This window comes from Metopolophium dirhodum, chromosome 1 (genome assembly GCF_019925205.1).
Source record: "Metopolophium dirhodum isolate CAU chromosome 1, ASM1992520v1, whole genome shotgun sequence".
NCBI classification, from domain to species: Eukaryota; Metazoa; Arthropoda; class Insecta; order Hemiptera; family Aphididae; genus Metopolophium; species Metopolophium dirhodum.
Window position 1 is genome coordinate 132,189,313 of NC_083560.1, and position 27,992 is coordinate 132,217,304.

Here is a 27,992-nt window from a genome sequence, read left to right on the forward strand (position 1 = left end):
AAGATTCTATTATAATATGTAAAAGAAAAATATTTTCAAAAACTTTATATAATGAGAGTGTTAATGGATCACCCGATATATATATATATATATATAATATATAATAATGCGTATACATATTTTATGGACAGCGATAGAAATGTGTGCGGTGACAGCTGAATCGGTTCGACGAACTCACGATATCGGTCCCCTCTGCAGCATTAAAAAAACCACACATTCACACACACACACACACACACACACACACACACACACACACACACACACACACGTGCGAGTTCACACCTCGCGGAGCCGGCGGCGCTATTTTCCCGGAAGTCGGATCTCCCGGACACAATAGTCGCGCGCACTTCCGGATTCGTGCGTGGATGTCGGTCCAAGGACAGTGGATATTCACCCGTGGAGATCCCGGGCGCCTGCCGCACAGTTCACAGCGTCCGCCGATCTTTTAGCTCCGCGCCGTCGATCCGATCGGTTGTGTTTTTCAGTCGTCCGACACTCGACCACCCGAGTACATACGCCGCGCGAGTCTCCCGAATATAATTAATAATAGTTTTTCGTTTGATTTCCGCGGACATCGACGGCGCATCGAACGTATTTTCTGTAACGGTTTCAAGATAGTTTTCGATTTCCCCCCCCCATCATATTTTTTATTTATTCGATTATACATCAGATCCGCGCCGAACACGACTCCACATCTATACTAGCACGGGACGCCGTCAAACACTTGTTGTTCGTTGTGTCGGACACTCGGAACATGTGCTAGCACTTTTCAATTTGTGATTTACGCGAAAATGACATCAACAAATTGTTTACCAAATATGGTTCAAGCTATCACGGTTCTCACTGTTCTAAAAATGTTAACAAACGGTATGTTATAATTATATTTCCATACCTATTTATTATATCATTACGATAAATTTATTCCAGTATTACTATTTACTATAATATAGAAACCCAAAATTATTAATAATTTTGTGCACACGGGTCGTACCTATTATAAGCAACTGCAAGTGATCACGTTTTAATAAAGTAATAACATTTGTTATAAAAACTGCGCAATACCTACAAACTCCACGCGGTAAAAGTTTTTTTTATTAGATATTATGAAATTAGAAATATTACGGAAACGGATTTCGTTTCAATCGCTGATATCGCTATTATTATCGTTTACAACATATTTTAACAGCGTATCCTGCAGGTATAAACTCGGGTACCTAGTTATACGGTGTGGTCAAAATATCGTTAACTTGGATGTTTTTTTTTTTAAGTCTGATCTCACCCTCACCCTCAGCACATCACCCAAAGTATGTGTTGCAATTTCGCGGAATATACGCGCTGAATTCGGGGGGGGGGGGGCTGTATACTGGTCAACAATAGTAATTAGTCCTTCCGGCCGGTGCAGTCACAGTGGTTGCGCACACAATGCAAACTCAGGGTCCAATGGCCCTGTAATTAAATCACCAAACGATCCGTGGAATTCGAATAGAACAAAAAACGTACAATATCGTTCCCATATACTCATTACACGATTTTATGGCTCGTACATACAGAGTTTTAATCATTATAATTATTAATTTGTCTGTGATTTCACAACGATCGACGCGTTTGGGCGAAAGATTTGACGGGATGACGCGTACCTCCGTATCTGTGGCTATATATATATTTTTTAAATACAATATACAATAATTGTCCTTTTTTACGCATGCCTGTACGATTTTTTACTGGGCTGGCCACGACAGTGGGCTTAGTGAACCGGTAACAGGAAAAAAAATGCAATTAGGGATGTAACGTGGTCCTTGACACAAATACTAATATAAGCAAGTTAATGTTCACTCTAACTTGGGTCATTGTTTCTGCTGTAATTATTGTATCATTTTTATTAAATTGTTATTAGATTTAAAAAAAAAGTATTATTGGCTGTCAATTTGGTTGCAAAATGTGAGTCGTGTTTGCAATTTATGAATTTGTATTATAACACGTGAATTCAAATAATGCCTAGAATAAGGTACAATTTACTTTTGTGTTGAAAAGGTTTTTTTGCCCATTTTTTGAATTGAGCACATATTTACCAAACATAATAATTTATAAGTCTATTAAGCTTTTTAACTTAGATGAAATTAAAACTATGTTGTACTTCAAAAAAACAAATATAATTTTTTAACAAAAACGTTGTTTTGTAACGACTAGGAACCATGTAAAAGAAAAAAATTTCCAAAAACATTTATACGTTTTGAATAATGAGTGTCTCACGTTAAAATAATCACCCTGTTATGCATGATAGTAGTGCATTTTCATTACACTACTATCTACTTATTAAATTATATTCAAAGTATTTGAAACAATGTATGATTTTAGTAATAGCTAACCTACAAACCTGTAATATTGTTTTGTTTTTTTTTCACCTTTATAAGAATACCCGTAGGTATAAATAAGGAGAATAATCAATTTTTTACTTTTGCTTTTGCTTTCGTTGACTAATAATACAAATAAATTATTATAAGCTATTATTATGTATTATTAAAGCTATGATCCTTATAAATCCAATGGTTCTATATAGGTACGATTAATATTATAATATTTATCTATGCTATAAAATCATATAAATTCAATTTACTTTTGTAGTTTGGTCGTCTTCAAAGACTTTTATAAATTATTTTTTTGGTATATGTAAAATTACTCTTTTCTTCACAATAAGTTTTGCATAACTGTAAAAATTCTATAATTGGGTCTTATACCAATACTTACTTCTGAAAGGCATAACATAATAATTAGATGTTATGCAGTGAAATAATAGAACGACAATGAATTAACTATATGTAATGCAGCATAATATATAGGTATATAAAGGAGTTAAATTATCTCTCATTTTTAGTCTCTTAGATCAACCAAAAAGACGGCCATCGCACAAACTAGGTGTTCAGTGGTATATCATGCTGAGGTGGTAATGTTTTTTTATAACTTTAAATTATATTCAGTATATAAATTCACTGTCCCCAGTAAGGTTTTTGGACACAAGTTTGACACAGTTTTTGAACACTAAATTATATTTAGATTTTAGATAAAACATTTTCGCTTTGGAACTTGTTTCCTAGGCATCATCCATCGGCAAACTATTGAAATGGACTATCTCATAACCATTACGTGATATATATTTATATAATATACACTGTTAGTAAAATTAAAATTAAATTTGTTTTTCAATAGATATGAATTATAAAGGTGTGTTGAACTAATTTTCGCCCAAAACAAATATAGGTAGCATATTTATAACGATGTAAAATATGTTAATGTTAAATATATATTGTAGTGTATAGGTAAATATTATACATAATCATTATAAAATTAGTTCATTGAATATTACTAACTGTTACTAACTTATTAGTACCTATGAAAACGTAATATAATTGAAGATTTAAATGCGAATAGTTGATCATAATAATATACAAAATGGTTATAGCTTAAGTCCCTACGAACAATATTCTTTAAATTACGATGTTTAGTTATCAAATTTCGTAAAAACTAGAAATCTGTATAAAAAAACTACAAAATGATTTGAAAATTTTCATGGTTTGACGTATTTTGGCAAAATTTTAACTTCAAAGATTATAAAAAAAACTGTTCATATTATAATATGTACATTCAATATTTTCAAATTGCTATGAGTGCAACTCATATAATATCTTTTTTTAAGTTTTCAAGTATTTTGACATAGACATTTTTACTATACATCGACATTTATAGAAAAATAAACTAACAAAAATTCAAAAATTTTAAATGCCTATAAGGTTATAATTAGTTTAAAGTTAATCTAAATATTATTTAAATATTTTAATGTGTATAAAAATTATCTTTCAAGTATTAGTGGAATGTTTCAACAAATAATAATTATTTTTTGAATTACAACAAAACAACAATAATTGTTTAAACTACGAACACTATAAAAAACGTATGTCAGTTTAGTCTAGTTTTTTTTAAATTGCATAAAAAAATTGCTTAGTATTTTATTTAATTTTCAAGTCTTATATGTTAATAAGTTAAACATTTTATGAATTTTCTAATTTTGAACAGTTATAAAAAAAAAATTCACAATAGTTACGTGTTTTAATTGCGGTAAGCAAAAACTTATCAGGAACCCAGTCTTATAATTGTCAAACCTTTTCTCTCACAAACAAAATGTTTTCATTCATAAATTATAAAATATCAAAATTCTATAAATCGCTCATAAAAAGTCAACATTATATTTTTAAAATTGTATTAACATGTGTAGAAAAATGGCAAATTGCAATAAAAATATTTGGTGAAAAATGTACAAAAAATGCCCACTGGTGCAGATATGGGCACCATATTATTATTGCGGAGTAAATAATATCAATAGCGATCGAAATTAAATTGTTGCGAACGGTGAATACCTACGCGTCATTATAATATCATCCATAAAATATGTGACGGCCAATAATAGAGCATTGTGGCAAATGTAATTGTGTAAATTATTTAGATTTCTAGCCCCGCGTATTATAATAGAGGACATAATTTTATTGTGAATCAGTCCTGACTTTGCGAACGTTCCATGGCCGTCGAGAGTGCGTATCCTAGATCGAAGCGATAACACCCCGCGCGGTTCGTTGCACTCTTTTGTCGTATAGATCCGAACTCCATAAGTTATTGCATGAGTGATTCGCAATAGCCAACAAGTGTTAAAGGACCAAATTATTATAATAAGCACTTCACATAATACTACACACATTATAGTTTGTGTATTGTGTGTGTGTGTGTGTCTGTATTTTTACGATTTTATTGTGTCAATCGAAGAGGAGATTTTATACATTACATAACAATTAAATAATTATGTATATACATAATTTCATTTTAGAATTAACTTAATATATAGGTTTAAAGTTTAAGCTTGTCTAGACATCGATAGCGAATGAAAATCCATATCATAATATACTTTATGAAGTCATTGAATTCACACGAATTCCATATTATTGACTACGAATCGCCTCTTACTGTTTATCGACAACTTCATAACCTCAAAATATCTTTCTCATTGATTCACTGGAAACGAGGAGCAACATTAAGTCATTTATTGTAGTGTCTAAAGTTTAGATTTTTATAATTTTATTACTGATTAGCGATTCATCATCGACATTTGCCACACGACGAACAAATCGCAAAAATAACTTCGCGAAGTTAACAATAATCAAAACTAATAATATTAAAAATGGATAATTAGTATTTATGATATATTATGAGTATAAAATAGGTAGGTACCTACAAAATTTTATAAATTCAAAATGTCAAGAATTTCTAAAAATACTGGTATAGTTTAAACACGGTTTATTATTTCTGAATCAAAACCAATTATATTATAACAATATGGTTTCATTGATGTAGGTACCCAGAATAAATTTTTTTTGTATATTTTTCATCTAGTTTCTGTAAAGGTTAGAACACACCAATAATAATTAATGATTACTTAATATAATCCTTTTTTTTCATAAACACAACTGATGTTTTTTAGCAAACAATTTTCTAAGTATGTGATAAAACAGCCAACGAGCATCGTGATAGTTAGGAAACATAATAGTTTATTATCTACAGCCTACGCCAATGTTGCCAAGAAACTAGCGAGAATACATTTATTTTATTTATCAAATAATATGATAGTCGCCGAGGTTTGACGAAACCGTGGTCCACAATAAAAATATATTTTGTCATAAAACGGCCGGTTCTGTGATATAACCTTGGTATAAAAATTATTGGTTACCTATTATAAGTATATTTGGTTAATCGTTATACGATTTCTGTGGAATTTATAAAATTATAAATGATATTATTGTAATGATGATAATAACAATAATAGTATACAATATTTATCTTGTGCAAATACATATTACACTGACGAATGAAATTGTTTTTCATCATCGATTCACCTTGTAGGTTCTTAATGATGTCAAGTACTGCAGGAGTTGTACTTCTATGGCACAAACTAAAACAATTTTATATTTTAATGAAATCATAAAGAGTACTTGGAACATGCACCGATAGCGTGTGAATAAAGTACAGTGTTTAAAATATAAATAATAATTTATCATATTGTTTTGTATTTTTTTGTATAGTTTTGATTAAAATTCATTTGGAACTATTTTGCATATTATTAAAAAAATCGTCCTCGTCGTTTCGTTCTCGTGTCCTGAAAAGAGTCAAAACGTTCACTCCGACGAGGACCTAACGATCGTATAGGGTCTTGCAAGATCTCAAATTCCGTTCCGTTGTCTTTGATAATCGTTAGCAGTCGCGAAATTCAAACACCGCACACAATACGTATCATTATTGTGACACGTTATTGTGAGTAACCGGATTAACACATGGTTATGGTGGACTTTTGTGCACAGTAACGGATTTCGGGCATTGTGCTTTTTTTTTCGACCAACGCTAATGGACCTGGCAAACTGTGTCAAATAACAATCGAACGTTGACCGGCGGTCTGCTGCGCAGGAAGTCACGGCGAGTTTTCCTTGTTTCCGGTCCTGTTACCGCTGGGTTTACCAACCTCTGCAAGCAGACGTTTCCCCTCGTCTCCGCCATTGACCTAGCCCAAAAAAATTTAATCAAGTTAAATAATCATTGTGTAATATTATAATGAAAAAAATTACGATTTTTTTATAGCATCGTTGCTGCTTTACGATAATGGGATAATCGCTGCAATATTATGATTATTATAGATCTTGAACGTCTCGAACGAAGAAAGTCGTCGTAGTCCAGCGCGTATCACATTTGCCTATTCGATACGCCGTCTTAAAAAATCAAAACGGTTGTAAAATAATATATTGTAGTCATCTATATAATATGCATTAGCATTTTTTAAGTTAACGAACGTAACTTTTAACAAAATAAATAACTATCTATAATCATCAAAACAATATTATTGATAAAAATTAAAGAAAAATGTTTTGAATGTTCTTAGAAAATGTATAATATAAAGAGAACGTAAGTTCGTACCTACATACTTCATAAAACGTTATCATTAATTATTTGTATATTGTAATTTTCGTCGACACGTTTATAAGATGACTGACAGAGAAATATTTTAAGTTAGCTCACTGTCGTCACTTGTGTTACGTAATATTATGTTGCTCGTTGTTATTTTATTACATAATAATATAGAACATATTTTACTGACATTTTGTCATTTTTTGTAAATTTATCAGTACTGATTGTCTGTCAGTATATTAATAACTTAAATATAATTATGTTTATTAAAAAAAAACCAAAACTGTTGATAACGTCAGACAAAAATAATATTAATTTTAACAGTAGAAATAATAATATTATAATATGTTATTATAATTTAATGCCGATTTGATAATTTTTATTTAATGAGTAATTACAACGTTAATTTAAACATAATATTAATTACCTATATTTTGTATTACAGTGCAATAATAATAATAATAATAATAATAATAATATATTCTATTGCATTAAAATTATTTACAGTTTCAGTAATAATGACAATCGCAGTATAGCATTAGTTTTAAAAAACGCATTTATCGATAGTTTAATTGATAAATGTACTTGACACAAATTAATAAACCCCTACCCACTGAAACCCACACCATAACTGACACGTATGATTTGCATTTATTTGTCTTTTCATACTATTGGAATTTCCTATAGCTAAACACATTATACCAAACCATAACTAGTTCTCATCACACCGCGACGACGAAAACATTATTTACTGTTTTTAGATTTCATATTATATTATTATCATGTATCGATCCTACATTTATTATTATATTATAATATTATGTTCCTAAACCGTTAATACTCGTACTGCTCCAGCAGTATATTTCTTCATCGTTACAAACAATTATCCGTTCGAAATTCCATAAGTCTTTCATATTTGTTTTAATTTCAATACAGATCTGCGTGCACGCAGATTTGATCTAATAACCAAACCTTTAACGTCCACGATAGCTAAAATGAAACTAACTCATTACTTGCCGTACGTGGCGAGTTTCGTGGTGTTTTCAGCAACATACTCCGCCGGTAATAATAATATGACTTCTGTACAAACGAGCGATTTCGTTTTTTATTCGATTTTAGAGGCACAGCAAAATATAACGGATGAATCCGTATTTTTATAAATTAAAACGTTTATAATCATATTATATGTAGCTGAGAATGTTGTAATATTATACTCGATAATTCGTTTTTTCCAGCACAAACAACGTGCAACCAAGGCATCGGCCGAATCGTTTACGAAAGACTACCAGACCAACAGTTACAAGGATTCGACGACGACGTAGTGAGTATATTTTTTTAGTAAATCGACTATCACCCACGTCGTTTATGTGAGCTTGGCATGGTTCCTCTTTAATTTTTACTAGTGATCGATGTTTAGACAATTCAATTTTTTTTTTGAAATTCGTCGATAAACCGATTTTTGCAACAATCTTTGTTAAAAAACTTAAACTATAAACGATTGTACGTCTTTAGTTTTTAAAACTTTCGTATAATATTATGATAACTGACTAGGTTTCAAATTTCAAATAATCGTATATAATATTATGTACATTTTTTGAGATCTTCACTGTTGACCTGCAATTTTTCTATCAAATTATTAAATTTCTAAATATATTCGTAATTTGTGCGTCATACGAGATTACAAATCATAAATTATTATAAATAATTTTACTAGTATAAAGTTCAATATATTTTAAATTCATAATTTTTTTTTAAAAATAATATTATATAAATGTTATTACAAAAATGTTTACACTAAAATATAAAATAACCAACTATTCAGAAAATTAAGAATAATTACAGTGATTTTATATGTTGAAGCCCTGGCCTTTTAAAAGTAACATTTTCTTTGTTTATTAGTTCATTACGTTGAATTGGTTAGTGTAAATTAATTTTACAAGCATAATATCATTATAGCTATCGCAACACACAGATTATTTGGTGGGTATAGATTTAATGTAATGTAGTTGGCATAATAATTTACAACGGGAACAACTATAGAACCAGATTAGAATTGTAATTTTTATATAAATAACATTTTGTTTGAATTTACAAATTAAATTTACATAGATACGCAATTGATATATTTGAAAACGAAAATGTCTTTAAAAATTACTTAAACAATATTGTTTGATAACGTACATTAAATTTTAATCGTACTTTGCAAGGATTATTTAAATTACATATTATTATATTTTAGTACCTAAAATCCTGAATGATTTAACTGAAAAAAAATATTCACAATGACTGTATTTCAACATAACTAAATAAACTCGTTAAGATTTTAAAAATGTTTGTTGGTAAATTTCACATCTCTTTTTATTATAAAAAAAAGTCAAACATCTTTTTGTCGTTATAAAATGTTACAAGTCCCCCCCCCCTTCCCACTCAAGTTTTAAAGTGTAATCTCGATCGAGTTGGACAATATTCTAAACTCGGCTCCTTACACACCATAATACGGATTTGCCGTGTACGTAATAAATGTATACTTATATATTACATAGGTGCGCGACACGGCTCCGCCATTCCGGGTACTGGAAAAATGCCAAGAGCTGTGTCTTCGTGACCGCACGGCTACCAACAACCTGGTAAGGACATGCACGTCGTTCGACTTCCAGCCAGGCAGCAGGATCGCGTCGTTTAGTGGCACTGTGGAGTACGAAGAGTCCACATGCTATTTGACCAGGGAACAGGCGCACCCCGAAGGCATTGGCGTCCTGGTACTAGTGCCCAATAGCGTGCACTACACCGAAGTCTGTCTGTCGTGTAAGTACAATGATGCTCAGTGTGATATTGAGTTTTATTTTGTTTTTTATCGTTAAGTATAGTATCTTACGCATAACTCCAAAACGTGGTGAGTGCCGAAGTCGCATGAATATCGGTACTTATAAAATTATAACCGATCAATCTAGATATTATAATATTTATTTAAAAGTGTTACGGCCAGACTTTTCTTTTTTTAAATATCGATTGACAAAATTATCATGACCATGCACCTACAGTATTAAACAATAACAAAAATAAACGAGGAACAGTGGCTAGACGTAAGTTTGATGAGGGAGAACAACTTTTATTTAAAATATTATAAAACTGCCTGTTTAACAGGTTGCCGCTACAATGGTGACACAGTATACACAGACATTATAATATTATGTTATCGGTAGAAATACAATTCGTGGAGTTTAAAGACAAATAAATATATAGTTGAATATGGTAACACGGAATAAAATATAAAACACAATATGATAAATAGTGCTAACTTAATGCTAATCATAAATAATTAATCATACATAGTGTACAGATGTCTATGTGTTATATATTTAAATGTGTCTTTCATTAGTTTCGAGCACAACATTCTTAGGTCTTTTTAGAGAAAATAATGGGTTTAATAGACAAGCCTCGATTGACGGCTAAGGGGATATAATTGGCCAAATTGTCAGTGGGATATGAAAAAGAACAGTGTTTCAGGTTTGACGTATAGGGATTTCGATGCTATAACGTCAGCTATAGGTAGGTACCTAGTGAATAAGAGGAATCAATAGAATTAGAAAGGGGTTTGGAGAGAAATTTACGATCGGAAAAACTAGATAAACAAAGCACTTGACCGATCGGCTCCTAGTCACGGGGAGGGAATAATATTGTTAATTATGATAGTCATGCAAATTGACATTGGACGAGATCTACTGTAGATTTCGTAGATATTATTCGTTTAATCTATAATTTCAACAGCTGATATAATATAAATGTGTTCGTTCGATATATTATGAAAAAATAAGATAGATCATATAATATGTTTAACATGAAGAACTGTCATTTTAGGTTTAACGGGTTTCTATTGTTAATTCCTACCTATGATGATAATCATTTTTTTGAACAATGGCAATGGCCATTTTATATTTTTCTTTTTTTAGAATGGAATGAACTGTATGGTGGTGAATAGGAAGGTATTCAAAGTTAATTAATTTTTTTTTCCATATAAATGTCAAACATTTTCACAAATGTTCAATAAATTAATTTTTGACAATTCAACATACAGAATAGTTAGCTGCATAGAAATGTAAAAGTTATTTTTGTTTTTCAGAACCTTTCAAAAAGTGAAAGTGAAAATATATTTACATATTAATTTACTTGCTTAGAAATCGTATTCCATTTGAATTTTTTATTTGAAATCGCATAATGTGCATCATAAATAAATAAATAATACCTTAGTACATTGAGTATGAATAAAATAAAATAAAATCAGAACAATTATATCCGTATTGTATAATATTTTATAAATCATATTATATTGACACTAGGCGAATAATATTTAATTTATTATTATATTTCAATTTTGTTGTCGTCAGGTTTTCGTGATTCCCTTAGTAATATAATACTAATAATAATATACTATTATTGATACGCTTAGGTTTTCGTGAAAAAATAAATAACCTCTTAAAAGAAGCCATTCACACTCAATTTCCTATTCTCTATATTCTACATAAGAGTCGTTTGGGCCTATCCTAACCTAACTCAGGACACCCATAAAAGTATTTTCACAAAAATATCATAAACAACTTCATTAAGTTAACATATATATGAACTATGTATATATCAGCATTTAAACTTGTTATTTAATCTTTTTAGGTAGGTATTAGATTGATAGATTTTTTCTTTTATACTAATATATTATCATGTCATTGGTTAGACTGAAGAATTAAAGTGTGCATCAGTGCAAAATACTCCCCACTGATCGCAAATTGACCGTATTGTAAATGTGACTAAGCTCCTTTACAATTATTCTTTCAATAACATTAAGTCAAACGTCATGACTATAAACGGTGTAAAAATAAAAAAAGATAGTAGATAATTTTTCCTTTTTGTTTGCAATTTAATATTATATAGTAACTATATCTACATAATATGTATCTGGCTACCGAAATTCCTTGGAATTGCGTGTCCGCTACGATTGAAATTTCTTACGCACAACGGCATAGGTAATAATTATTATAAAGAAAAATCTAAATACCGGACACACTGGGTCATTGAAATTTTGTCCACTATTCGGAGATGTCGAATATTCAGAGGGTTCAGTTTTTAGAAAGTGTTCTCTAAAATAACGATCGCTATTTGGAAGTGCCCTATTTTCTATTCAGACGTGTTCGTTGGGGGAATTCATTGTATTATATTGGCAGCAGAATTAGGTATATTTTATCTAATAAATATATTTATTATAAATAAATACATATAACGATATTATAAGCAATTAACGGTTAATACCCAACTATACGATGATTTTATGTAAGAAAAAGCTGCTTTCGCTCCATAATACATTACATCCTGTGACCTATAAATTTGTTTCCTGACAATTCGGTTTTCAATCATTAGACAATTTCCACTTACCTATTATTGAAATAAGAAAATAAATCCTAAATAGGTATATATATTATTTTGTTTCACTCGGTGTATGTACCGATCGATTATAATTATTAATTTAGTGCACTGTTTTAAACTCAACGTGTAGACTAAATAATCAAGGCTTTCATGTCAATAGTGGAGGACGATGTTACATATAGATATACAATATTTATAATGTATAAATAAATTTTCACCTATCCCGGCTCATTAGACACGTCCATCCATAGAGGTTCGATTATAAATAATTGATAGATATTGTACTAGTTTACCTATCGCCGATGATCGATTCCATATTATAATATCGTTGGGTTATAGATTTTTGTCATTTGATTCGTATAAAGTTTTAACTCAATAATTCGTTTTATTATAAAGTCTTACAACTATTAAGGGCGTTGGAGGTGGTGTGTTTTATTGTACAAAAACATGTCTTACAGGAAAATCTCTCACGCCCTGTAGATTAGTCTGATTTTGTTAATTTTTTTTTTTTCAAAAAAGAAAACATTTTTTTGGATTAAAACCCGATTTTCAAAATCATCATAATTATAGAAGCTAAAATATGCATTTGAATAATGCACAATAATTAATGTTTTTTTTCAAACGTATTTTTCTACCACTGTTTAAAGTAAAATAAAATTTCCGACCTGAAAAATGTTCTCTTCTTTTAAATTAAAATAAAATAACAAAATCCAACTATTCTACAGACCGTGAGAGTTTTTCCTGTGAAGTAATTTTCGTTGATTTAATACACCGTACCCCCCTCCCCCCTCCTAAATAAGTATCGAGCTGTAGATTAGTAGAAAAGTATTATAATTAAGGAAGTAACTAAAATATAAAATAGAATATCAAATCGTATAGAATTTCGGAAAATTGGAAAAACCGGCACTGACACCCTTCATAGGTTAATACAGCTCAATATTATACTTTTGGTTTTAATATTGCAATGTTAAAATGTTCTAATTTATTAGTCATAGACACTAATAGTAGGTAGGGGGTTGAAACATTAAATACATGTTATAAAATCATTTTAAATGTTTAAATATTTTATCACAATATATTTTCTAATCAGCAGGCACAATACATTTTAAAATATAAAATATGTTGACAATTTATTTTGTTATTGTTATTTTTTTTCATTCAAAACTGTGTTGTTTAATGCCTACTTAATTAACCAAACATTTTGACTTCAAAATATGGTATGAAATACATTATTATTAAAATTATTTTTTGCTCGCTGTAAATTGTCATGAGAGGTTGTGTTTTTGTGCTCAATGATCACCCAGAGATGTCACTGGCACGCTTAATGCCTAGTCTCGCGAAGTTACTGCATGCGATGTCGCATTGTAACTTCCATGCGCAATCAGGTTCAGATCCATGGGTCTAGCCATTTTCATCACACTGACTTCGCATAGAGTGCACATGCAAAGTGAATATCCGGAAAAAAAACAGGGAATACCAATTTCAACAGATTTGAACCTGATACCCCTAAATTATTTGACCTACGCCTAACCTATTTGGACACGCTACTGAGATACTATCTCATTTGTACTGTAGTGTATTTAGAGAAGAATAATCGGTTTTTGTGATGTGTATGCGACTTCTCAGAGAGATAAATGATTATTAATTAAACCATGTAACTTCTATATAAAGTCACAAAAGTATTATCTCGGGGATTTTTTACCGCGAGTTCTTTGGGACATCAACAATTAATTATAATTATATGCAGTCTATTTACGGTACATAGAAGTTCAAACGTGCACTTACATTTTATATCACTTTTGGTCGTAGCATAGATGTAAACCTCGCGTTATTGCTCATAGGGTGTCACCACTCCATCGAAAAGTTAGGTCCACCATTAAATGTCATTCTAGTGGATATCGATTTAATTTTTACGATAGAATAATGTTCATTTTAAACTTTATTCAGAGTAGTACCTAATGTTATTATATTCACTGCAATGAACTTTTAAAGGTGAAAATATTAAACTCTTTAAATTATTGGTGCGCGTTCACAAATAATATAACTATGAATATAGAATATATCGTAAATTGCAATATTTCAAAATTCTAATGTCGGTACGAGATGTTTGTTTAATAAATAAAATAGACCTTCAGAAAGTCATATTGTCCTAAAGTATTTGGCTTTTAAACATTATATTAAATTACTGTGTACCTACGAGTATTTTATTCGGCCCTTTAGTCTTGGAAGTATATATTTTGATATTACGTTTTTTCTTACGTAGGTACCTATTATTATTTCCAATTTCATCCACAGATAGGTTTACAGTATATTTTTAACTGTTATATACAAAATGACAAAAAAACTGACAGTTCATATTTTTATACACATATTACCTATGCTATTACGATAAAATATAATATTTATCGTTTTCCCGAAGACATTTTAAGTATAATAATATGAACGTAAATAATTTACATGCAATAATATAATATAATATGCATTTGGATCCACTGATATCCTATTGTATTCCAAAAGGTCTGTTTTTATTTTTTACACTGGCCTCGATTAACGTACAAATTATCTTTGTTCTGGACAATAATAATCACCCCCGGTCAAACACACTGTGTGCAACCAACCATAATGTTGCGTTATGTGATCGACATGAGGTTAATGACCTCATGTGATACCGATCGCGATTTAAATTGATGGGAAATTAAATTTAGTTCATTATTTTCGAATATGCATGTAAAGTTTTTTTTTTTACCGACATAATAATTATGATTCATAATTACATAATTTGAATTGAATAAAATTATTGTTTGGAAACGCATCTAATACCTATATGTATAATATGCGTATAATATAGCAAAATATACGATTGTTACTGCATACAAAAAAATTTTTAACACACTAAAAGCACTACATAATACATAATACATCGTTATAATACATTATTATAATTTCGTCTCATTTTTGTATTTTCGCATTCATAATAAAAAGAGAGAATAAAAAGTTAGATGGTAAAGATAACTATTGTTCATTATACGGTAGTTATACCTATTATATAGGTACTTACTATACATCAACAATACTTTTAAAAAGACGGTTAATTATGTCAATATCAAGAGCGCAAATTGTACTTGAAACCATTCAATGAAAAATCTAATTTTTTTTCTAAATTGTTTTTGACTATTGTGTTATTTTTTTCCCAACAAGTTCCTTCAATTTACAACTATTTCAACGGTGTCCATCATACTTAACAGTAGAAAGAGCTAAAATTAAAAAAAAATTAGTCTATTTGAGATGTCTACGGTCAATATTGTATATATTAGTTTATTTGCTTTTATGATCTTTATATCCTTTAAGACTAGGTAACTTTTAGTCGAACTCTTTTCGCATTCATATGGCCATATATGGGTATAACTTATATTATTGTTTTTGTTGTTTTGTTTAAAATATATTCATTTATAATATGTAACCGTCGCATATATTGGCATTGCAGCATTTGGCTTATCATTTTCTCAATTTGTTATGTAACATTATATTTGTGTAAGTAGGTTACATTGTATATTTCTACCATTATATGCCCATAAGATTTTTTATCATATTTATTCTAATATATTACCTATCCACATCATCAAATTATCGACATAAAATATTGGATCAGCATATTATTATATCGACAGTTATTATCAGGGCTAGGAGTTGTATGCTAATAAAAACAATGAAAATAAATATGCGATTTTTCCCTTCGCTTGTGCAAACAACTATGCGTTTTATTATTTTCAAAATACACATAAAATGTATTTATTAATCGATATTAATCGAAATGATTCACTGATCGTTTTAGTATAAAATATAATTTACATTAAACATTTTTAATTATTTATTTCTTTATTTTTATTCATATTTATCATTAAATTTATATTTCCTATTCAACAGTGGAAATATGCGCGTATTATACGCGACGACGACCACATATTTTTGAAAATAAATGGTTGGGGATTGGATCGTAGTATTAATTTATATTGGCTGAAGCTTTTTTTCACATCACACGATGTAGTTTGGTGTTTAATTAAAGATATTTTTCCTGGTGTTAAAATATTATATTGGTACCTACTCTTATGATAACTACTTGTGTTCTCCGTCAAACTATTCACCGTATATTATTACTCTTTTAACGTACCTATATCGTAACATAGCTAGGGTACAGATCAAGGCTGGTCATTAACGAGTTAAAAAGTTTAAGTTAAGTTAAAAAGTTAATTTTATTTTAACTTTTTAACTTAACTAGTTACTTTTGGCTTTTCATTAACTTAACTGTTAACTTACTAAATGTCTTTCTTAATTAATGTGAAATTAACAAGTTAATTTTTCGTTTTAAGAAATAAGTTAATTAATTTTGTTTTTAATTTTATAATATTTCATTATTTCAGTCTATTTCGTTTTCATGTCAAAAAATATGTATCGTAAATTGTTTAAAGTTAAAAATTTATATCATTCGAATCTAACTTATATATCCTGTATATCTGTATTAATACTATATCCTATAATTTAGTTTTGGGTTGGAAAAAAATTAAGTATGCTAGCGTTGTATAAACAAATTAACTTTTTTTTAACTTAATAAAAAGTTAACAAAAAGTGTGTATTAACTTTTAACTTACCTAAACTAATTTAACTTAACTAACCTAGAGTTAAATTAACTTTTAACTTTTAATTTTTTGTTATTGGTGCAAATTATTTTAACTTAACTGCGTTAAAAAAATCATTAACTTGTCCAGCCTTGGTACAGATTGTACATATTGTTTAAAAATAAAGATAACACTTATTGTTATCATTGACGTTTCAGTAAAGTGTTTTATATAAAGTTTACAGGTGTTTTAAAATTTAAAATGTAATATTTCATTTCAAAAATTCATTCCACATTCATTAGGCATGTTTATAAAAAATATAATTACATATAGTTGATAACAGTTGTAATGACATTTAAAACGTTTAAATAAAAAAATATAATTAGTGTTAATACACATACATAATGATAAACGAACAATTATTATAATCTAAGATTTTTGGTACACAGGTAGCGATTACTAAGACTTATAGACTAAGAGACTGGGGACTGAATTAATTAGATACATTGTCCTTTGTATTGAAATCCGTTTTTGGCTTCCCCCACCCACACCAAATTTGTGATGAAAATAAGCTAACCTTCCATTCAATATGCATTTTTTTATAATTTTTTTTTTTATAAAATGTCAACATTATAATTATTTGTGATAACTTTAAACTTATAAAATATTGTAAGATACCGACCTACGTTACATTATACATTTTTATTAATATTGGTAATACATTTTAAATATACACGGTTTTATAATTCGTGGTCATTACTACTACTACTACTACTACTACTACTACTTCTTACTAAATATTTCATGCTCCACAAAGTGTGTGCTCTTGCACATAACTTTAGTCCTAGGGTGGACACAACGAAGTCCAACAAAGTTAATGTTATTTGTTTTGTTTACAGCTAGTAGAATTGAAAGAGAATGTCCGAACAGACATTATGTTTTCGAAAGACACACCAGGAAGAAACTTAAGTTACCACCTAGTGAATACAAGGAAATGATAGCAGCCAATCGGACAGATTGCGAAGACAAGTGTTTGAATGAATTTACGTTTGTTTGCCGATCGGCTACTTACGACTCAGCATCCAAGACTTGTTGGCTAAGCAGGTTCACCAGAAGATCGCATCCGGAATTGTTAGAAGAAGATCCTAGTTCCGATTATTTAGAAAACACGTGTCTCAATGGTAATAAGCGAAATCTTCTAAGAAATAATAAAATGATTATAACTGTAATATTTTCTTTAATATTATTTACTAAACCATTATATAACGATATTTGTATATTATTCACAGTTGAAAGACGTTGTGATGGACCGGTTATATTTGTAAAAGAAGAAAATAAGCGGTTGGGTGGACCTTTTGAAGTGGACATATTTGCTAATCTATCGTTGATTGAATGTCAAGCGCAGTGTTTACGAGCTGAAAAGTGAAAATAATTTTAAAAATTTAACAACCTATTAAAGTAAAAATAAAATACAACAATTGCTTGTTTTATTGTGCATTTAGATATTTTTGTCGGTCAGTCGAGTATGACGAGCAAATTCGTCGGTGTATTATATTTGAAGAGGATTCGATGTCACAGAAGGATGACCTAAGAGTGAGCAGTAGTCCGACACATGACCTATACGACCTAGTCTGTCTAGACAACCGTAAGTCTTTATGATTTGTTTAAGACACCCCCCTTTTATCATAATATATCACCTACCCAAAGTGTGTGCGCAAATCTCTAACGAAATATCAGGTGGTGATTTGCTTACAGCCAAAGGCAACGAGTTCTCAGACAACACGTTGACGTCACACCTTTTCGCCGACGGACGAAGACCAGACACAGCGTTTCAACGGTACCGGAACAGCAGACTCGGTGGCGAATTTCATTCAGAAATCACTGGACGGTCGTTGAGTGAATGTCTGGACGAATGTCTGCGACAAGTGAGCTTCCAATGTCGGTCGGCCGTCTATAGCGAACGTTTTAGAATTTGCCGGCTCAGCCGTTTTAACCAGAGGGATGGGCATCGTGTGATATACGACGCAGATTATGATTACTACGAAAACTTAATGAGTGAGTGGAATAAATTTATAAATTTAAAATTAGTTAAAATATTACTTCATTTGTATATTATGTATAATTCTCGTATAACTCTAGTATAATTATATTCAGCGATAGCACAAACAACTATCGTTGAATGTTGAGAAATATTTAATTTTACGATAAATAAATAAAAAACTTTTATATGCATACATATATTTTTAGTATTTTTACATACAAAAATTTACTAAAATGTAATTTTAGACGGGGGTGCTACTTCACCACCGTTCACAAGACCTGATCCTTTGGGACAAGGATCGAATTTTCTAGGTAGTGGTAAACCACCTTATCCCACACCTGGGAAACCAATAGGTAAGTTTTATTATTAGAGTATAAAATAGTAAAGCCACATGAATAATTATAACCATAATAACAGGAGGTGGATTTGGTGGCGTTTATGGAGGAGGATCGTATCCTGGTTATTCCAGTACTTCTGGAAGTGGAATAGGCGGAGGAGGTGGTGGAGGAGGAGGAGGAGGTTTAAGTTCAAGTATCGGGCCCTATCCTAGTGAAGCACCTGGAGGATATTGGGGCCATGTTGGAGGTCATGGAGCGGACATACCTCCTTTTCTGGGACAAGGAGGTGGAGGAATGGGTGTCAATAATTATGGATTTGGATCAACACCAGCTGTTATTGGGTCGTCAATACCACCCTACACACCTTCGGCTATACCAGGTGGACTACCACCGATTGGAGGACCACCTCTTGGACCTCCTTTAGGCATACCATCTGTGCCAGGATATTATGGCGGAGGTGTTGGTGGCATTGGAGGAATTGGTGGAAATGGAATTGATGCTAATAGACCGTTCAACATAAGATGTGACGAATCTGATGGATTTAAACAGGTTACATTCCAAAATAAATAAAATTGAAATCGAATGTGTATTAATATATTTCCCGATACATTAAAAGATGGGTGTGCGAATGCGAATGGCAAGAGGACTGATTAAGCGTTTTATAACTGCACCTACATTATCACATTGTGAACGTGAATGCTCGATGGTCAGAGACTTCAACTGCCGATCATTCAATTACAGGTGAGCGATGTGTTTTTTTATTGAATTCAATGATTTCTATTGATCCAATTATACTTGTTAAAACGTTTCCCATAAAATAAAATGAACAAATAAATAATAGTGAACCAAAATATAATTGAAAAACGGTCTATATATATTTCAATAAAACCGTTGGACCGGAATATTCGATATTGAAAAATAATTTTGTATTGAACTCTGTAAATAGGTTATTAATTTTATATTGCCATTCACAGAACCGCACCATACGGGACGCAGAGAGAAAATTGCGAGTTGAGCGACCAGGAAACACGATTTGTCGACATGGGAAATCCGGCATTCTTCGAGAACGCGCCGGAATACGATTTTTACGAAAAATCCGCTATGGGCAGTAGAATCAGTCAAGAGTGTTTGGACGGTACGTATTTTATTCACGACGTCTGATGAAAATAACAAAATGTCTTCGAGCCAATTCACGTTGTTCACGATATTCATTCGTTTTCCTATACGGTTTCCAGTGACCCAAGTGTGCAGCGAAGACGGAATGGAATTTACGCTGCGTACACCAGAAGGATTCTTAGGGCGAATATATACGCATGGATTTTACGACAGATGTTTCTACAGGGGTAATGGTGGAACCGCAAACGTTTTACGGATTAGTGGTGCTCAGGGATATCCAGATTGTGGAACTCAGCGGGTAATATTATTGTGATGGATTTAATTACGCTTAGTTATAAACAAATTGTACCTATACCGTGAAGCCAAAGAGCGAGTGGGGATGTGCGAACACAAGCACTAAATTAATGTTGTCTACTGCAGTGTAGTTGTCGTATATTGGACATAATTAGAATAATTAGAATACAATTAAAGTTATAAATATAATTTACTGCGTACAACACACGAATTATAAATTTTTAAATTATGATTATTTTTCATAATACTATACAACTGATAGGCGTTTATCAACAATATATTATCTGCATCTGCATCTGCATCTCGATGTTTTCATAGAAGTATTATAACTTTAAATGAAATACTCCTTATACGACTTAACGATAGTAAGAATACAATAATATATTATAGGTAACTACATAGTAATATATTTTATTTATATGAAATTGTGCATTTTACTCGAAGTGGGCACCTATAAAATTATTTCGATTCAAAATGTTATACAATATTCAAAGACCATATTTTCAATAAAACCCTAACGAGGTGTATATTATTATTATTGACTAGTATGGAGATACAATGACCAACATAGTCGTGGTACAGTTCAGCGATTACGTGCAGACTAGCCGAGATAAGCGATACAACCTGACATGTTTATTTCGAGGCCCAGGGGAGGCTGTCGTCACTTCGAGCTACATGACCGCAAAGTAAGTGGCGTATACGGCGAGCATGTTGATCATCGGCATCTGTGTACTTTGGGTGCTTAACACTTGATTTCCGCTTACAGTTCTGGAAGCCCGATTCCTATCGAATACTTACCGGCCGAGAACTCACTGAGTTCGCGTGTGCGGCTGATGATACTGTTCCAGGGCCGGCCTACGCAAACCATTGCTGTGGGAGACCCGTTGACATTCCGACTGGAGGCTCAAGACGGATACAACTACGCCAGTGACATTTTCGCCACCAACGTCATTGCTAGGGATCCGTACAGTGGTAGAAGTGTACAGTTGATAGATCGTTACGGGTAAGTCAGAAAATGGTCCTTTCGACGGAGTTGGTTTCATTAACTGTGAAAATATTTCAACGAATACGAAATAATTGTTTCTGATCTTTATTCTCAGATGTCCCGTGGATAACTTTGTATTTCCCGGGCTGGATAAGGCTCGGGAGGGTGATGGCTTAGAAGCGAGATTTAACGCTTTTAAAATCCCAGAATCGAATTTCTTGGTGTTTGAAGCGACCGTCAGGACATGTCGGGACGGGTGTCAACCGGTAATAATACTTAAGTTATACTGTCGTCGACGTTCATGATCGTTTATTTAATCTCTACAGGCGTATTGTACATTGCACGCCGGAAGAACGGAACCGTCGTTGGGCAGACGTCGCAGGGACGTGGGTGGTATCGATAAAAACGAAACGACGGTAGAAAAACAAAAAGAATCAGCAGAAACAACACCCGGCGAAGAAGAGAAAGTGCGGCAAGTCATCGAGGTAATTTTAGAGAAACCGTTATAACCGTCAGCCGCCATAATGCACTGTTTACCCGATGGTTCTATTTTCCAGGTGTACGAAAGTCGATACGACATGCCTTTGGAACAACTTCTGACCTCAGAACCGGCACCTCAGAGCGTCTGTTTGACGAGCAGGGAATATTACAGTATGGTATTTTCACTGTTCATGTTTTTGGTACTCTTGATCACCGTATCCATGTCAGCTGGAATATACTACAAGTAAGCGAATTACACTGATCGCTGTAATTGTTTTATTAGCGTAGTATGGCCAATGGTCGACGCGAACATAATAATATGCCGTCCCTACTTAATACACCAAATAAAACAGTAGGGACATTGCTCTAGGTACATGCCCGATGTATTACACCTTAAGACATATTATTACCACAAACTAAAAAATATTTCATAGCTCATTATACTTAGGTACCCACTTTAAAAGTTTCGACTACACGCGTGCGCGTAGGTAGTAGACCTTGCAGGCAATTGAGGTAATATAAGTGATAGGTAAACTGGTATTTTTTTGTTGGATCAAAAATAAAGTAAAGTCTTAAATATTATAATAATATTAGTTATTAATAGCATTATATTATATTAACTCTATATTAAATGTATAATATATTATCTTGTCTAAAATGCTTAAAATCAGTCTCAAATTATAACTATTACAAGAAACATATAAATACTAATCTATCACTGCAGGATATGCTTTACCATTAAAGGTCTAATGAGATTAACAAAGTATATTCAACACTTTAAACAAAACATTTTATATTAATCTAATGAACTCAATAATTTAGAATATTTTTCATTCGTACTACCTATTAGGAATATTTAATATTCTTAGGCTTTTAGTCTTTTATCGTTCATGGTCATGAGGTTGTATATTTATCCACAACCGTGGTAACTTATCACTTTACAGGTACCCACAATGTTGACACGTTATCATTACATAGTTACCATGTATCACTATATTAGATATCAACGATCAACACTTACATACATGTTGTAAACAGTTTTTATTAAAAATTAACTTTGTAATTTTGTAAAAATTCAAAGTAAAATTAAGGTACACTTAAATAATATCTGAATATTTAGTAAGTCTTCCTGCCTCCTTTCCACAAATCAGCACTATATATTTTGACCGATGGTTTCTCGTTCAGTGTCAAACTCACAAACATAAAAACTAATAATACAATGAAATACAATGTACATTTTTATCACATACCTAGGTATGCGGAAAATCTCTGATCGAAAATAATAACCGATTAAAACTGTACCTGTAATAATAATAATTTATTCATTTGAATAAATATCAGCCCAATTTGTATTATTTTGTAATAATGCAGATGATACATGATATATTTAAATTAAATCCAAAAAACAAATAAACAGAATAAAATATATATATATAAAAGAAACATAATAATATGTTACCATAAAGTAAAACGCAAACAAGTACGTTACATTTCTTGTACAGGTTATTGCATCTGTCTCGTTCTTGCAAATATATGCAATATACCTATATAGGTACGTAATTTTTTTTCTTTATCAAATATTATCTCAACTAGATTTTTGATGGAAATGGCTTTGTCTAATTTTTGCAAGGACTCCTTCACAAATGTATAGAGGACTTATCATAACTTTAAGCTGTTATATTATATTTAAATGATCAGAGAAGAAATCAATTTCAGGACAATAATAATATTATGTGTACCTACTGTGGTACCTATCTTGTGTAAATTATTATTATCGACTCACTTACTCACGAGTGACACGTGACATTGTTCTTACAGGCGTTATTGGCTGTTGGCGACTAAAAATGAATTGGCGAACAACAGTTGTCTGGGCAGCACGGCCAACTGTAGCAGCGGATCGACAGGGAGGATGTCGTTTTCGGGCCGTAGCTTTTTCTCGAACATGTCGTTTGGAAAACGCAAACCGTTCCTGAATATAAGGTTGGTGCCTATAAAGTTAAGGAGAAATATTTGTTTGCGTCTCTGCAGGCCACGGTCATTGAGTCTGGACGCAATTTATTTTTATCACGCGATAGTATTAAATACGTATGACTTGATTAAGCATAACACTATATTATAATACTAATCTGTAGTAGTAGTAGTGTTCACACAGATCCTCCTCTGCTGTCGGTTCAAACGGAAAAAAAAAAAAAATACTTATCTGCAACCAAATTTGTTATTCAGAATATTATGTTAAAAGTTTATTTGTTTTTCAAACGACGGGCAGCTTAGTAAGCATAATCTTGAAATGTTTCATAACGTGATAATATTCACTACTCGTCTTTTGGACGTAGCACATCAGGGTTATTGCTCTGCGACGCGTTTTTAACTGCTGCAGCATTGTACATACAAATCGTATCCATCAAAATCGTTTTTACGCGCCCTAAAGTTTTTTTTTTTTTTTAAATCAAAATACAGTACCTACTAAGTATGTATAGAATCATAAGAAGGAAAATGTGTGTACCGTTTTCTATTTTAAAAATTTCCGTTTTCATGCCTACCGAGTCTCGTTTGATGGCGTATTTTTTTTTAAAAAACATTTATAAATTCAGGGCTTGTATTTGAAAAAAATTCTGTTTATGTTATTTACAATTAAAACGTCACACAATTTTTGCGTTTATCGTTACTTAGAATTAAAACGTTATTCAACTTTTGCGTTTATCATTATTCAGAATTAAAACGTTATCTAAGTTTTGCGCTTATCGTTATTTAGAACTAAAATGTTATACAAGTTTTGCGTTTATCGTTATTTAAAATAGTGTTAATACTTATTAGATTTAAAAATGATAACTAGGTAATGGCCCGGATACGGAATATAATATAATCGATTCTTAGATTGTTTGCATGAAATAAATGTTTCTACGAAACCAATAGACCTTTTAAATAAATAGATTTTAAAATATTTCGTTTTGCGACATTTTTCGTTCAATGAAATTCTATAAATAAAGTTTTGCGTTATTTTTCGTTTAATGATATTCTATAAATAAAGTTTTGCGTTATTTTTCGTTTAATGATATTCTATAAATAATAACGTTTCGCGTTATGTTTTGTTTAATGATGTATAATATATTTTGTTAATCGTTATGTTTTGTTTTGCGGTATATTTAATTATTTTTTTTATCGCTTTCCGTTATAATTACGTTTACAAATTACAATCGTTTTTTGTCAAATATAACGTTATTGTCATAACGTTGTTATAACGTTTGCAAGTCCTGTTTATAATAATTGCTTTTTATTTAATCTTCTCACCCCGCAGAGCTCCTGTGGAAACGATGGAAACGGGATCGGCCAATCCAACGGCAATGGTAGTTGGCGGCGGAGGTGGAGGTGGCGGCAAAGGATTCGAAGACCCGAGCGAACCTATTTACACGGACCCGTCGCTGTTCGAGCGATCCCGAAGCCTGCGCAGCATTGCGTACTCGTCGGCCGGTCAAAACGTGTTCAAAAATGAAGCCTTCTGTCACTGATGCCGATTCCATCCAAGATTTTTATAGATTTATGCCTACAAATTATTGTTATGTATCATCCAATGCGTCCAAAATATCAGATAAAACGTTACCGGTAAACGTGACGAAATAATAATATTATCATACCTCCATTCGAGTTTCGCCGAGCCCGTCACCACAACAGTGCAACACGCGTACCTACTATGATATTCCAAATATTATGATAATAATAATATTATGTTGTATTGTCCTTCCTTGCCTATCTAATTGTAATCGAATGTAATTTTTTTTTTTTGTGTGTGTTTTTGTCGATAAATTACCTATATTAATTTATTATCGATCTTAGGATTAAAATTTAAAATCGCACAAGCCGTTTTGCTACGGCACTAAGTTTACTCGAGCAATTTTTATTTTTAGATTTTTTTCTCGGTAGTAGGTTAGAATATAATATTACAATATGATATAAGTACCTACACAGTTTGAATTCAACTTACACATGTTCGTTATCACGTTTTTTTTTTTAGTTATCGTCTCTATTGAAATTGAAGCTTCCATTGTAATTTAAAATACATAAAGCCCAATTTTAGTGGCACGCGTTGAAGAATAATATAAACTATACTATTGTATAGACACAATAGCGGATTTAACCGATGCATTATCTTCGACGTCGTTTATCCGTATCATCATTTTTTTATTTACTTATTTATTATTTTTCACAATCAATTATTTTTCGTATTATTTTAGTTTTATTAAGGTGGACGTCGGGTGTCTCAGTCAAAAGTACATCGTGAATAGATTTTATTAAAAAAATACTTACTTAATTTTATATACTTACATTTCATTATTCCGTTAACGATTTATTTTCCTAAATATATTGAATACCTGATGTATTATTTTTTCTAATCAAAGCAAACATATTATTTTAATGTCTGTAAACAGTTTTATGACGCTTCACGCGTAGGTATATTGGTAATATTATAAATATATGCTTAACTTGTACTACACGACTGCTCTTCGCTGAGGTACTTGGGTGTTATTACTTTTTATAATATTGTTTTTTACATAAATATTACCATAATTTATAACTATTATTATTATTGTTATTAATACAACTTACTATATTATAATTGTTTATCCATCATAGGTTATTTATTTTATGAATACTTTAGTTAACCGTCACAGTTATTAATGCCAATAAAATATATCTTTAATAAATTATTGACTATCGTATAATTTGTTTACACACAATAACCATGGGTAGGTATTAATCGACATTTTTTGAACTAGTCTGTTAGACTTAAAAATTGATATTATGAGTGGCAAAGTAAATTAAACGAGATGAGAATAATTTTTTTTTTCACAATAAAAGTCATAAGAAGATTTTAAATTGTGCAGTCCTCCAAAACTTTTTTTTACACTTAATAAAAAATATTTATTGGTTCAAAACTTGTTTAAAATCAAAAAAAAAAATAAGTGCATTTTATACATGCATTGTTTTGATTTTTTAGGGCATATGAACATTTTTTTTTAAGGCATTAATCCATTACATTCTCAGATTCTTTACAATGCATATTATTATTATTGTAAATTAAAAACGGCAAAATGGTCTATGTTCAAGTGAGCAACGAAATCTTCTCATCTCGAGAATCAAACCTTTTTTAATAATATTTAATTTTATGTATCATAATTCATTTATGGTATCAACATTAGGCATAGGATGTTTATGACTTTTTCATATTTCTTCTTTCTTTTGGAATTTCTAGCATTCATGCACATTGCGGACTAAGTTATAAGTTCGTTTTGTATGACATCTAATCAAATACATAAAATGTTATATCACGTATTTTAGCATATTTAAGGGTTAATAGGAATAAATGCATTTTATTGCATATAGGATAGCCAGTGTTGTAAAAATTTGAATTTCTCATAAAAATTTTATTTTACTTTCCAGTAGAAATTTTTTTTTGATAAAAATATTCAACTATTTGAGGAATCTTGTATTAAGTTTTCAAATCTGAGGTATAAAAATAAAAACTTTTATAAATTTCTAACTCAAAATTGTCTGCGAATTTTCATGATTTTATGAATTTTTTCCAAATTTGAACTTTTAGACGCTCATAAAAAATATTGTGGATTAACTCTCAACTTTTTTTTTTAATTTCCACTAATACAATTTTACGAGGAACTTTGTATTACCTTTTCATGTTTTTTGACTGGTCGAAAATATTAATT

At 31.0% G+C, this 27,992-nt stretch overlaps 1 protein-coding gene across 2 annotated transcripts; it reads left to right on the forward strand.

The window, feature by feature from the left end:
* Nucleotides 1-427: 427 nt before the first annotated feature.
* LOC132935720 (uncharacterized) lies at nt 428-26,976 on the forward strand. 2 transcript variants are annotated; one of them, XM_061002335.1, is made up of 19 exons: nt 428-870; nt 8,232-8,317; nt 9,540-9,801; nt 17,921-18,202; nt 18,311-18,443; nt 18,524-18,666; nt 18,759-19,076; nt 19,308-19,415; nt 19,480-19,949; nt 20,017-20,141; nt 20,375-20,535; nt 20,636-20,814; nt 21,357-21,496; nt 21,577-21,813; nt 21,911-22,061; nt 22,122-22,280; nt 22,353-22,519; nt 24,094-24,255; nt 25,571-26,976. In XM_061002335.1, the coding sequence occupies exons 1-19, from the start codon at nt 795-797 to the stop codon at nt 25,779-25,781; spliced, it is 3,570 nt and encodes a 1,189-aa protein (XP_060858318.1). In that variant the 5' UTR covers nt 428-794; the 3' UTR covers nt 25,782-26,976. The 2 variants fall into 2 exon arrangements, with proteins under 2 accessions (XP_060858318.1, XP_060858319.1); XM_061002336.1 differs by having other exon boundaries at nt 18,777-19,076.
* Nucleotides 26,977-27,992: the final 1,016 nt, after the last annotated feature.

Coding starts and splice junctions, on each gene's coding strand:
- LOC132935720 (XM_061002335.1), top strand. CDS start 795: ATGACATCAACAAATTGTTTACCAAATATGGTTCAAGCTATCACGGTT. Junction 18,203..18,310: donor AGAAAACACGTGTCTCAATG/GTAATAAGCGAA, acceptor TATTATTCACAG/TTGAAAGACGTTGTGATGGA. Junction 18,444..18,523: donor CAGTGTTTACGAGCTGAAAA/GTGAAAATAATT, acceptor TTGTGCATTTAG/ATATTTTTGTCGGTCAGTCG.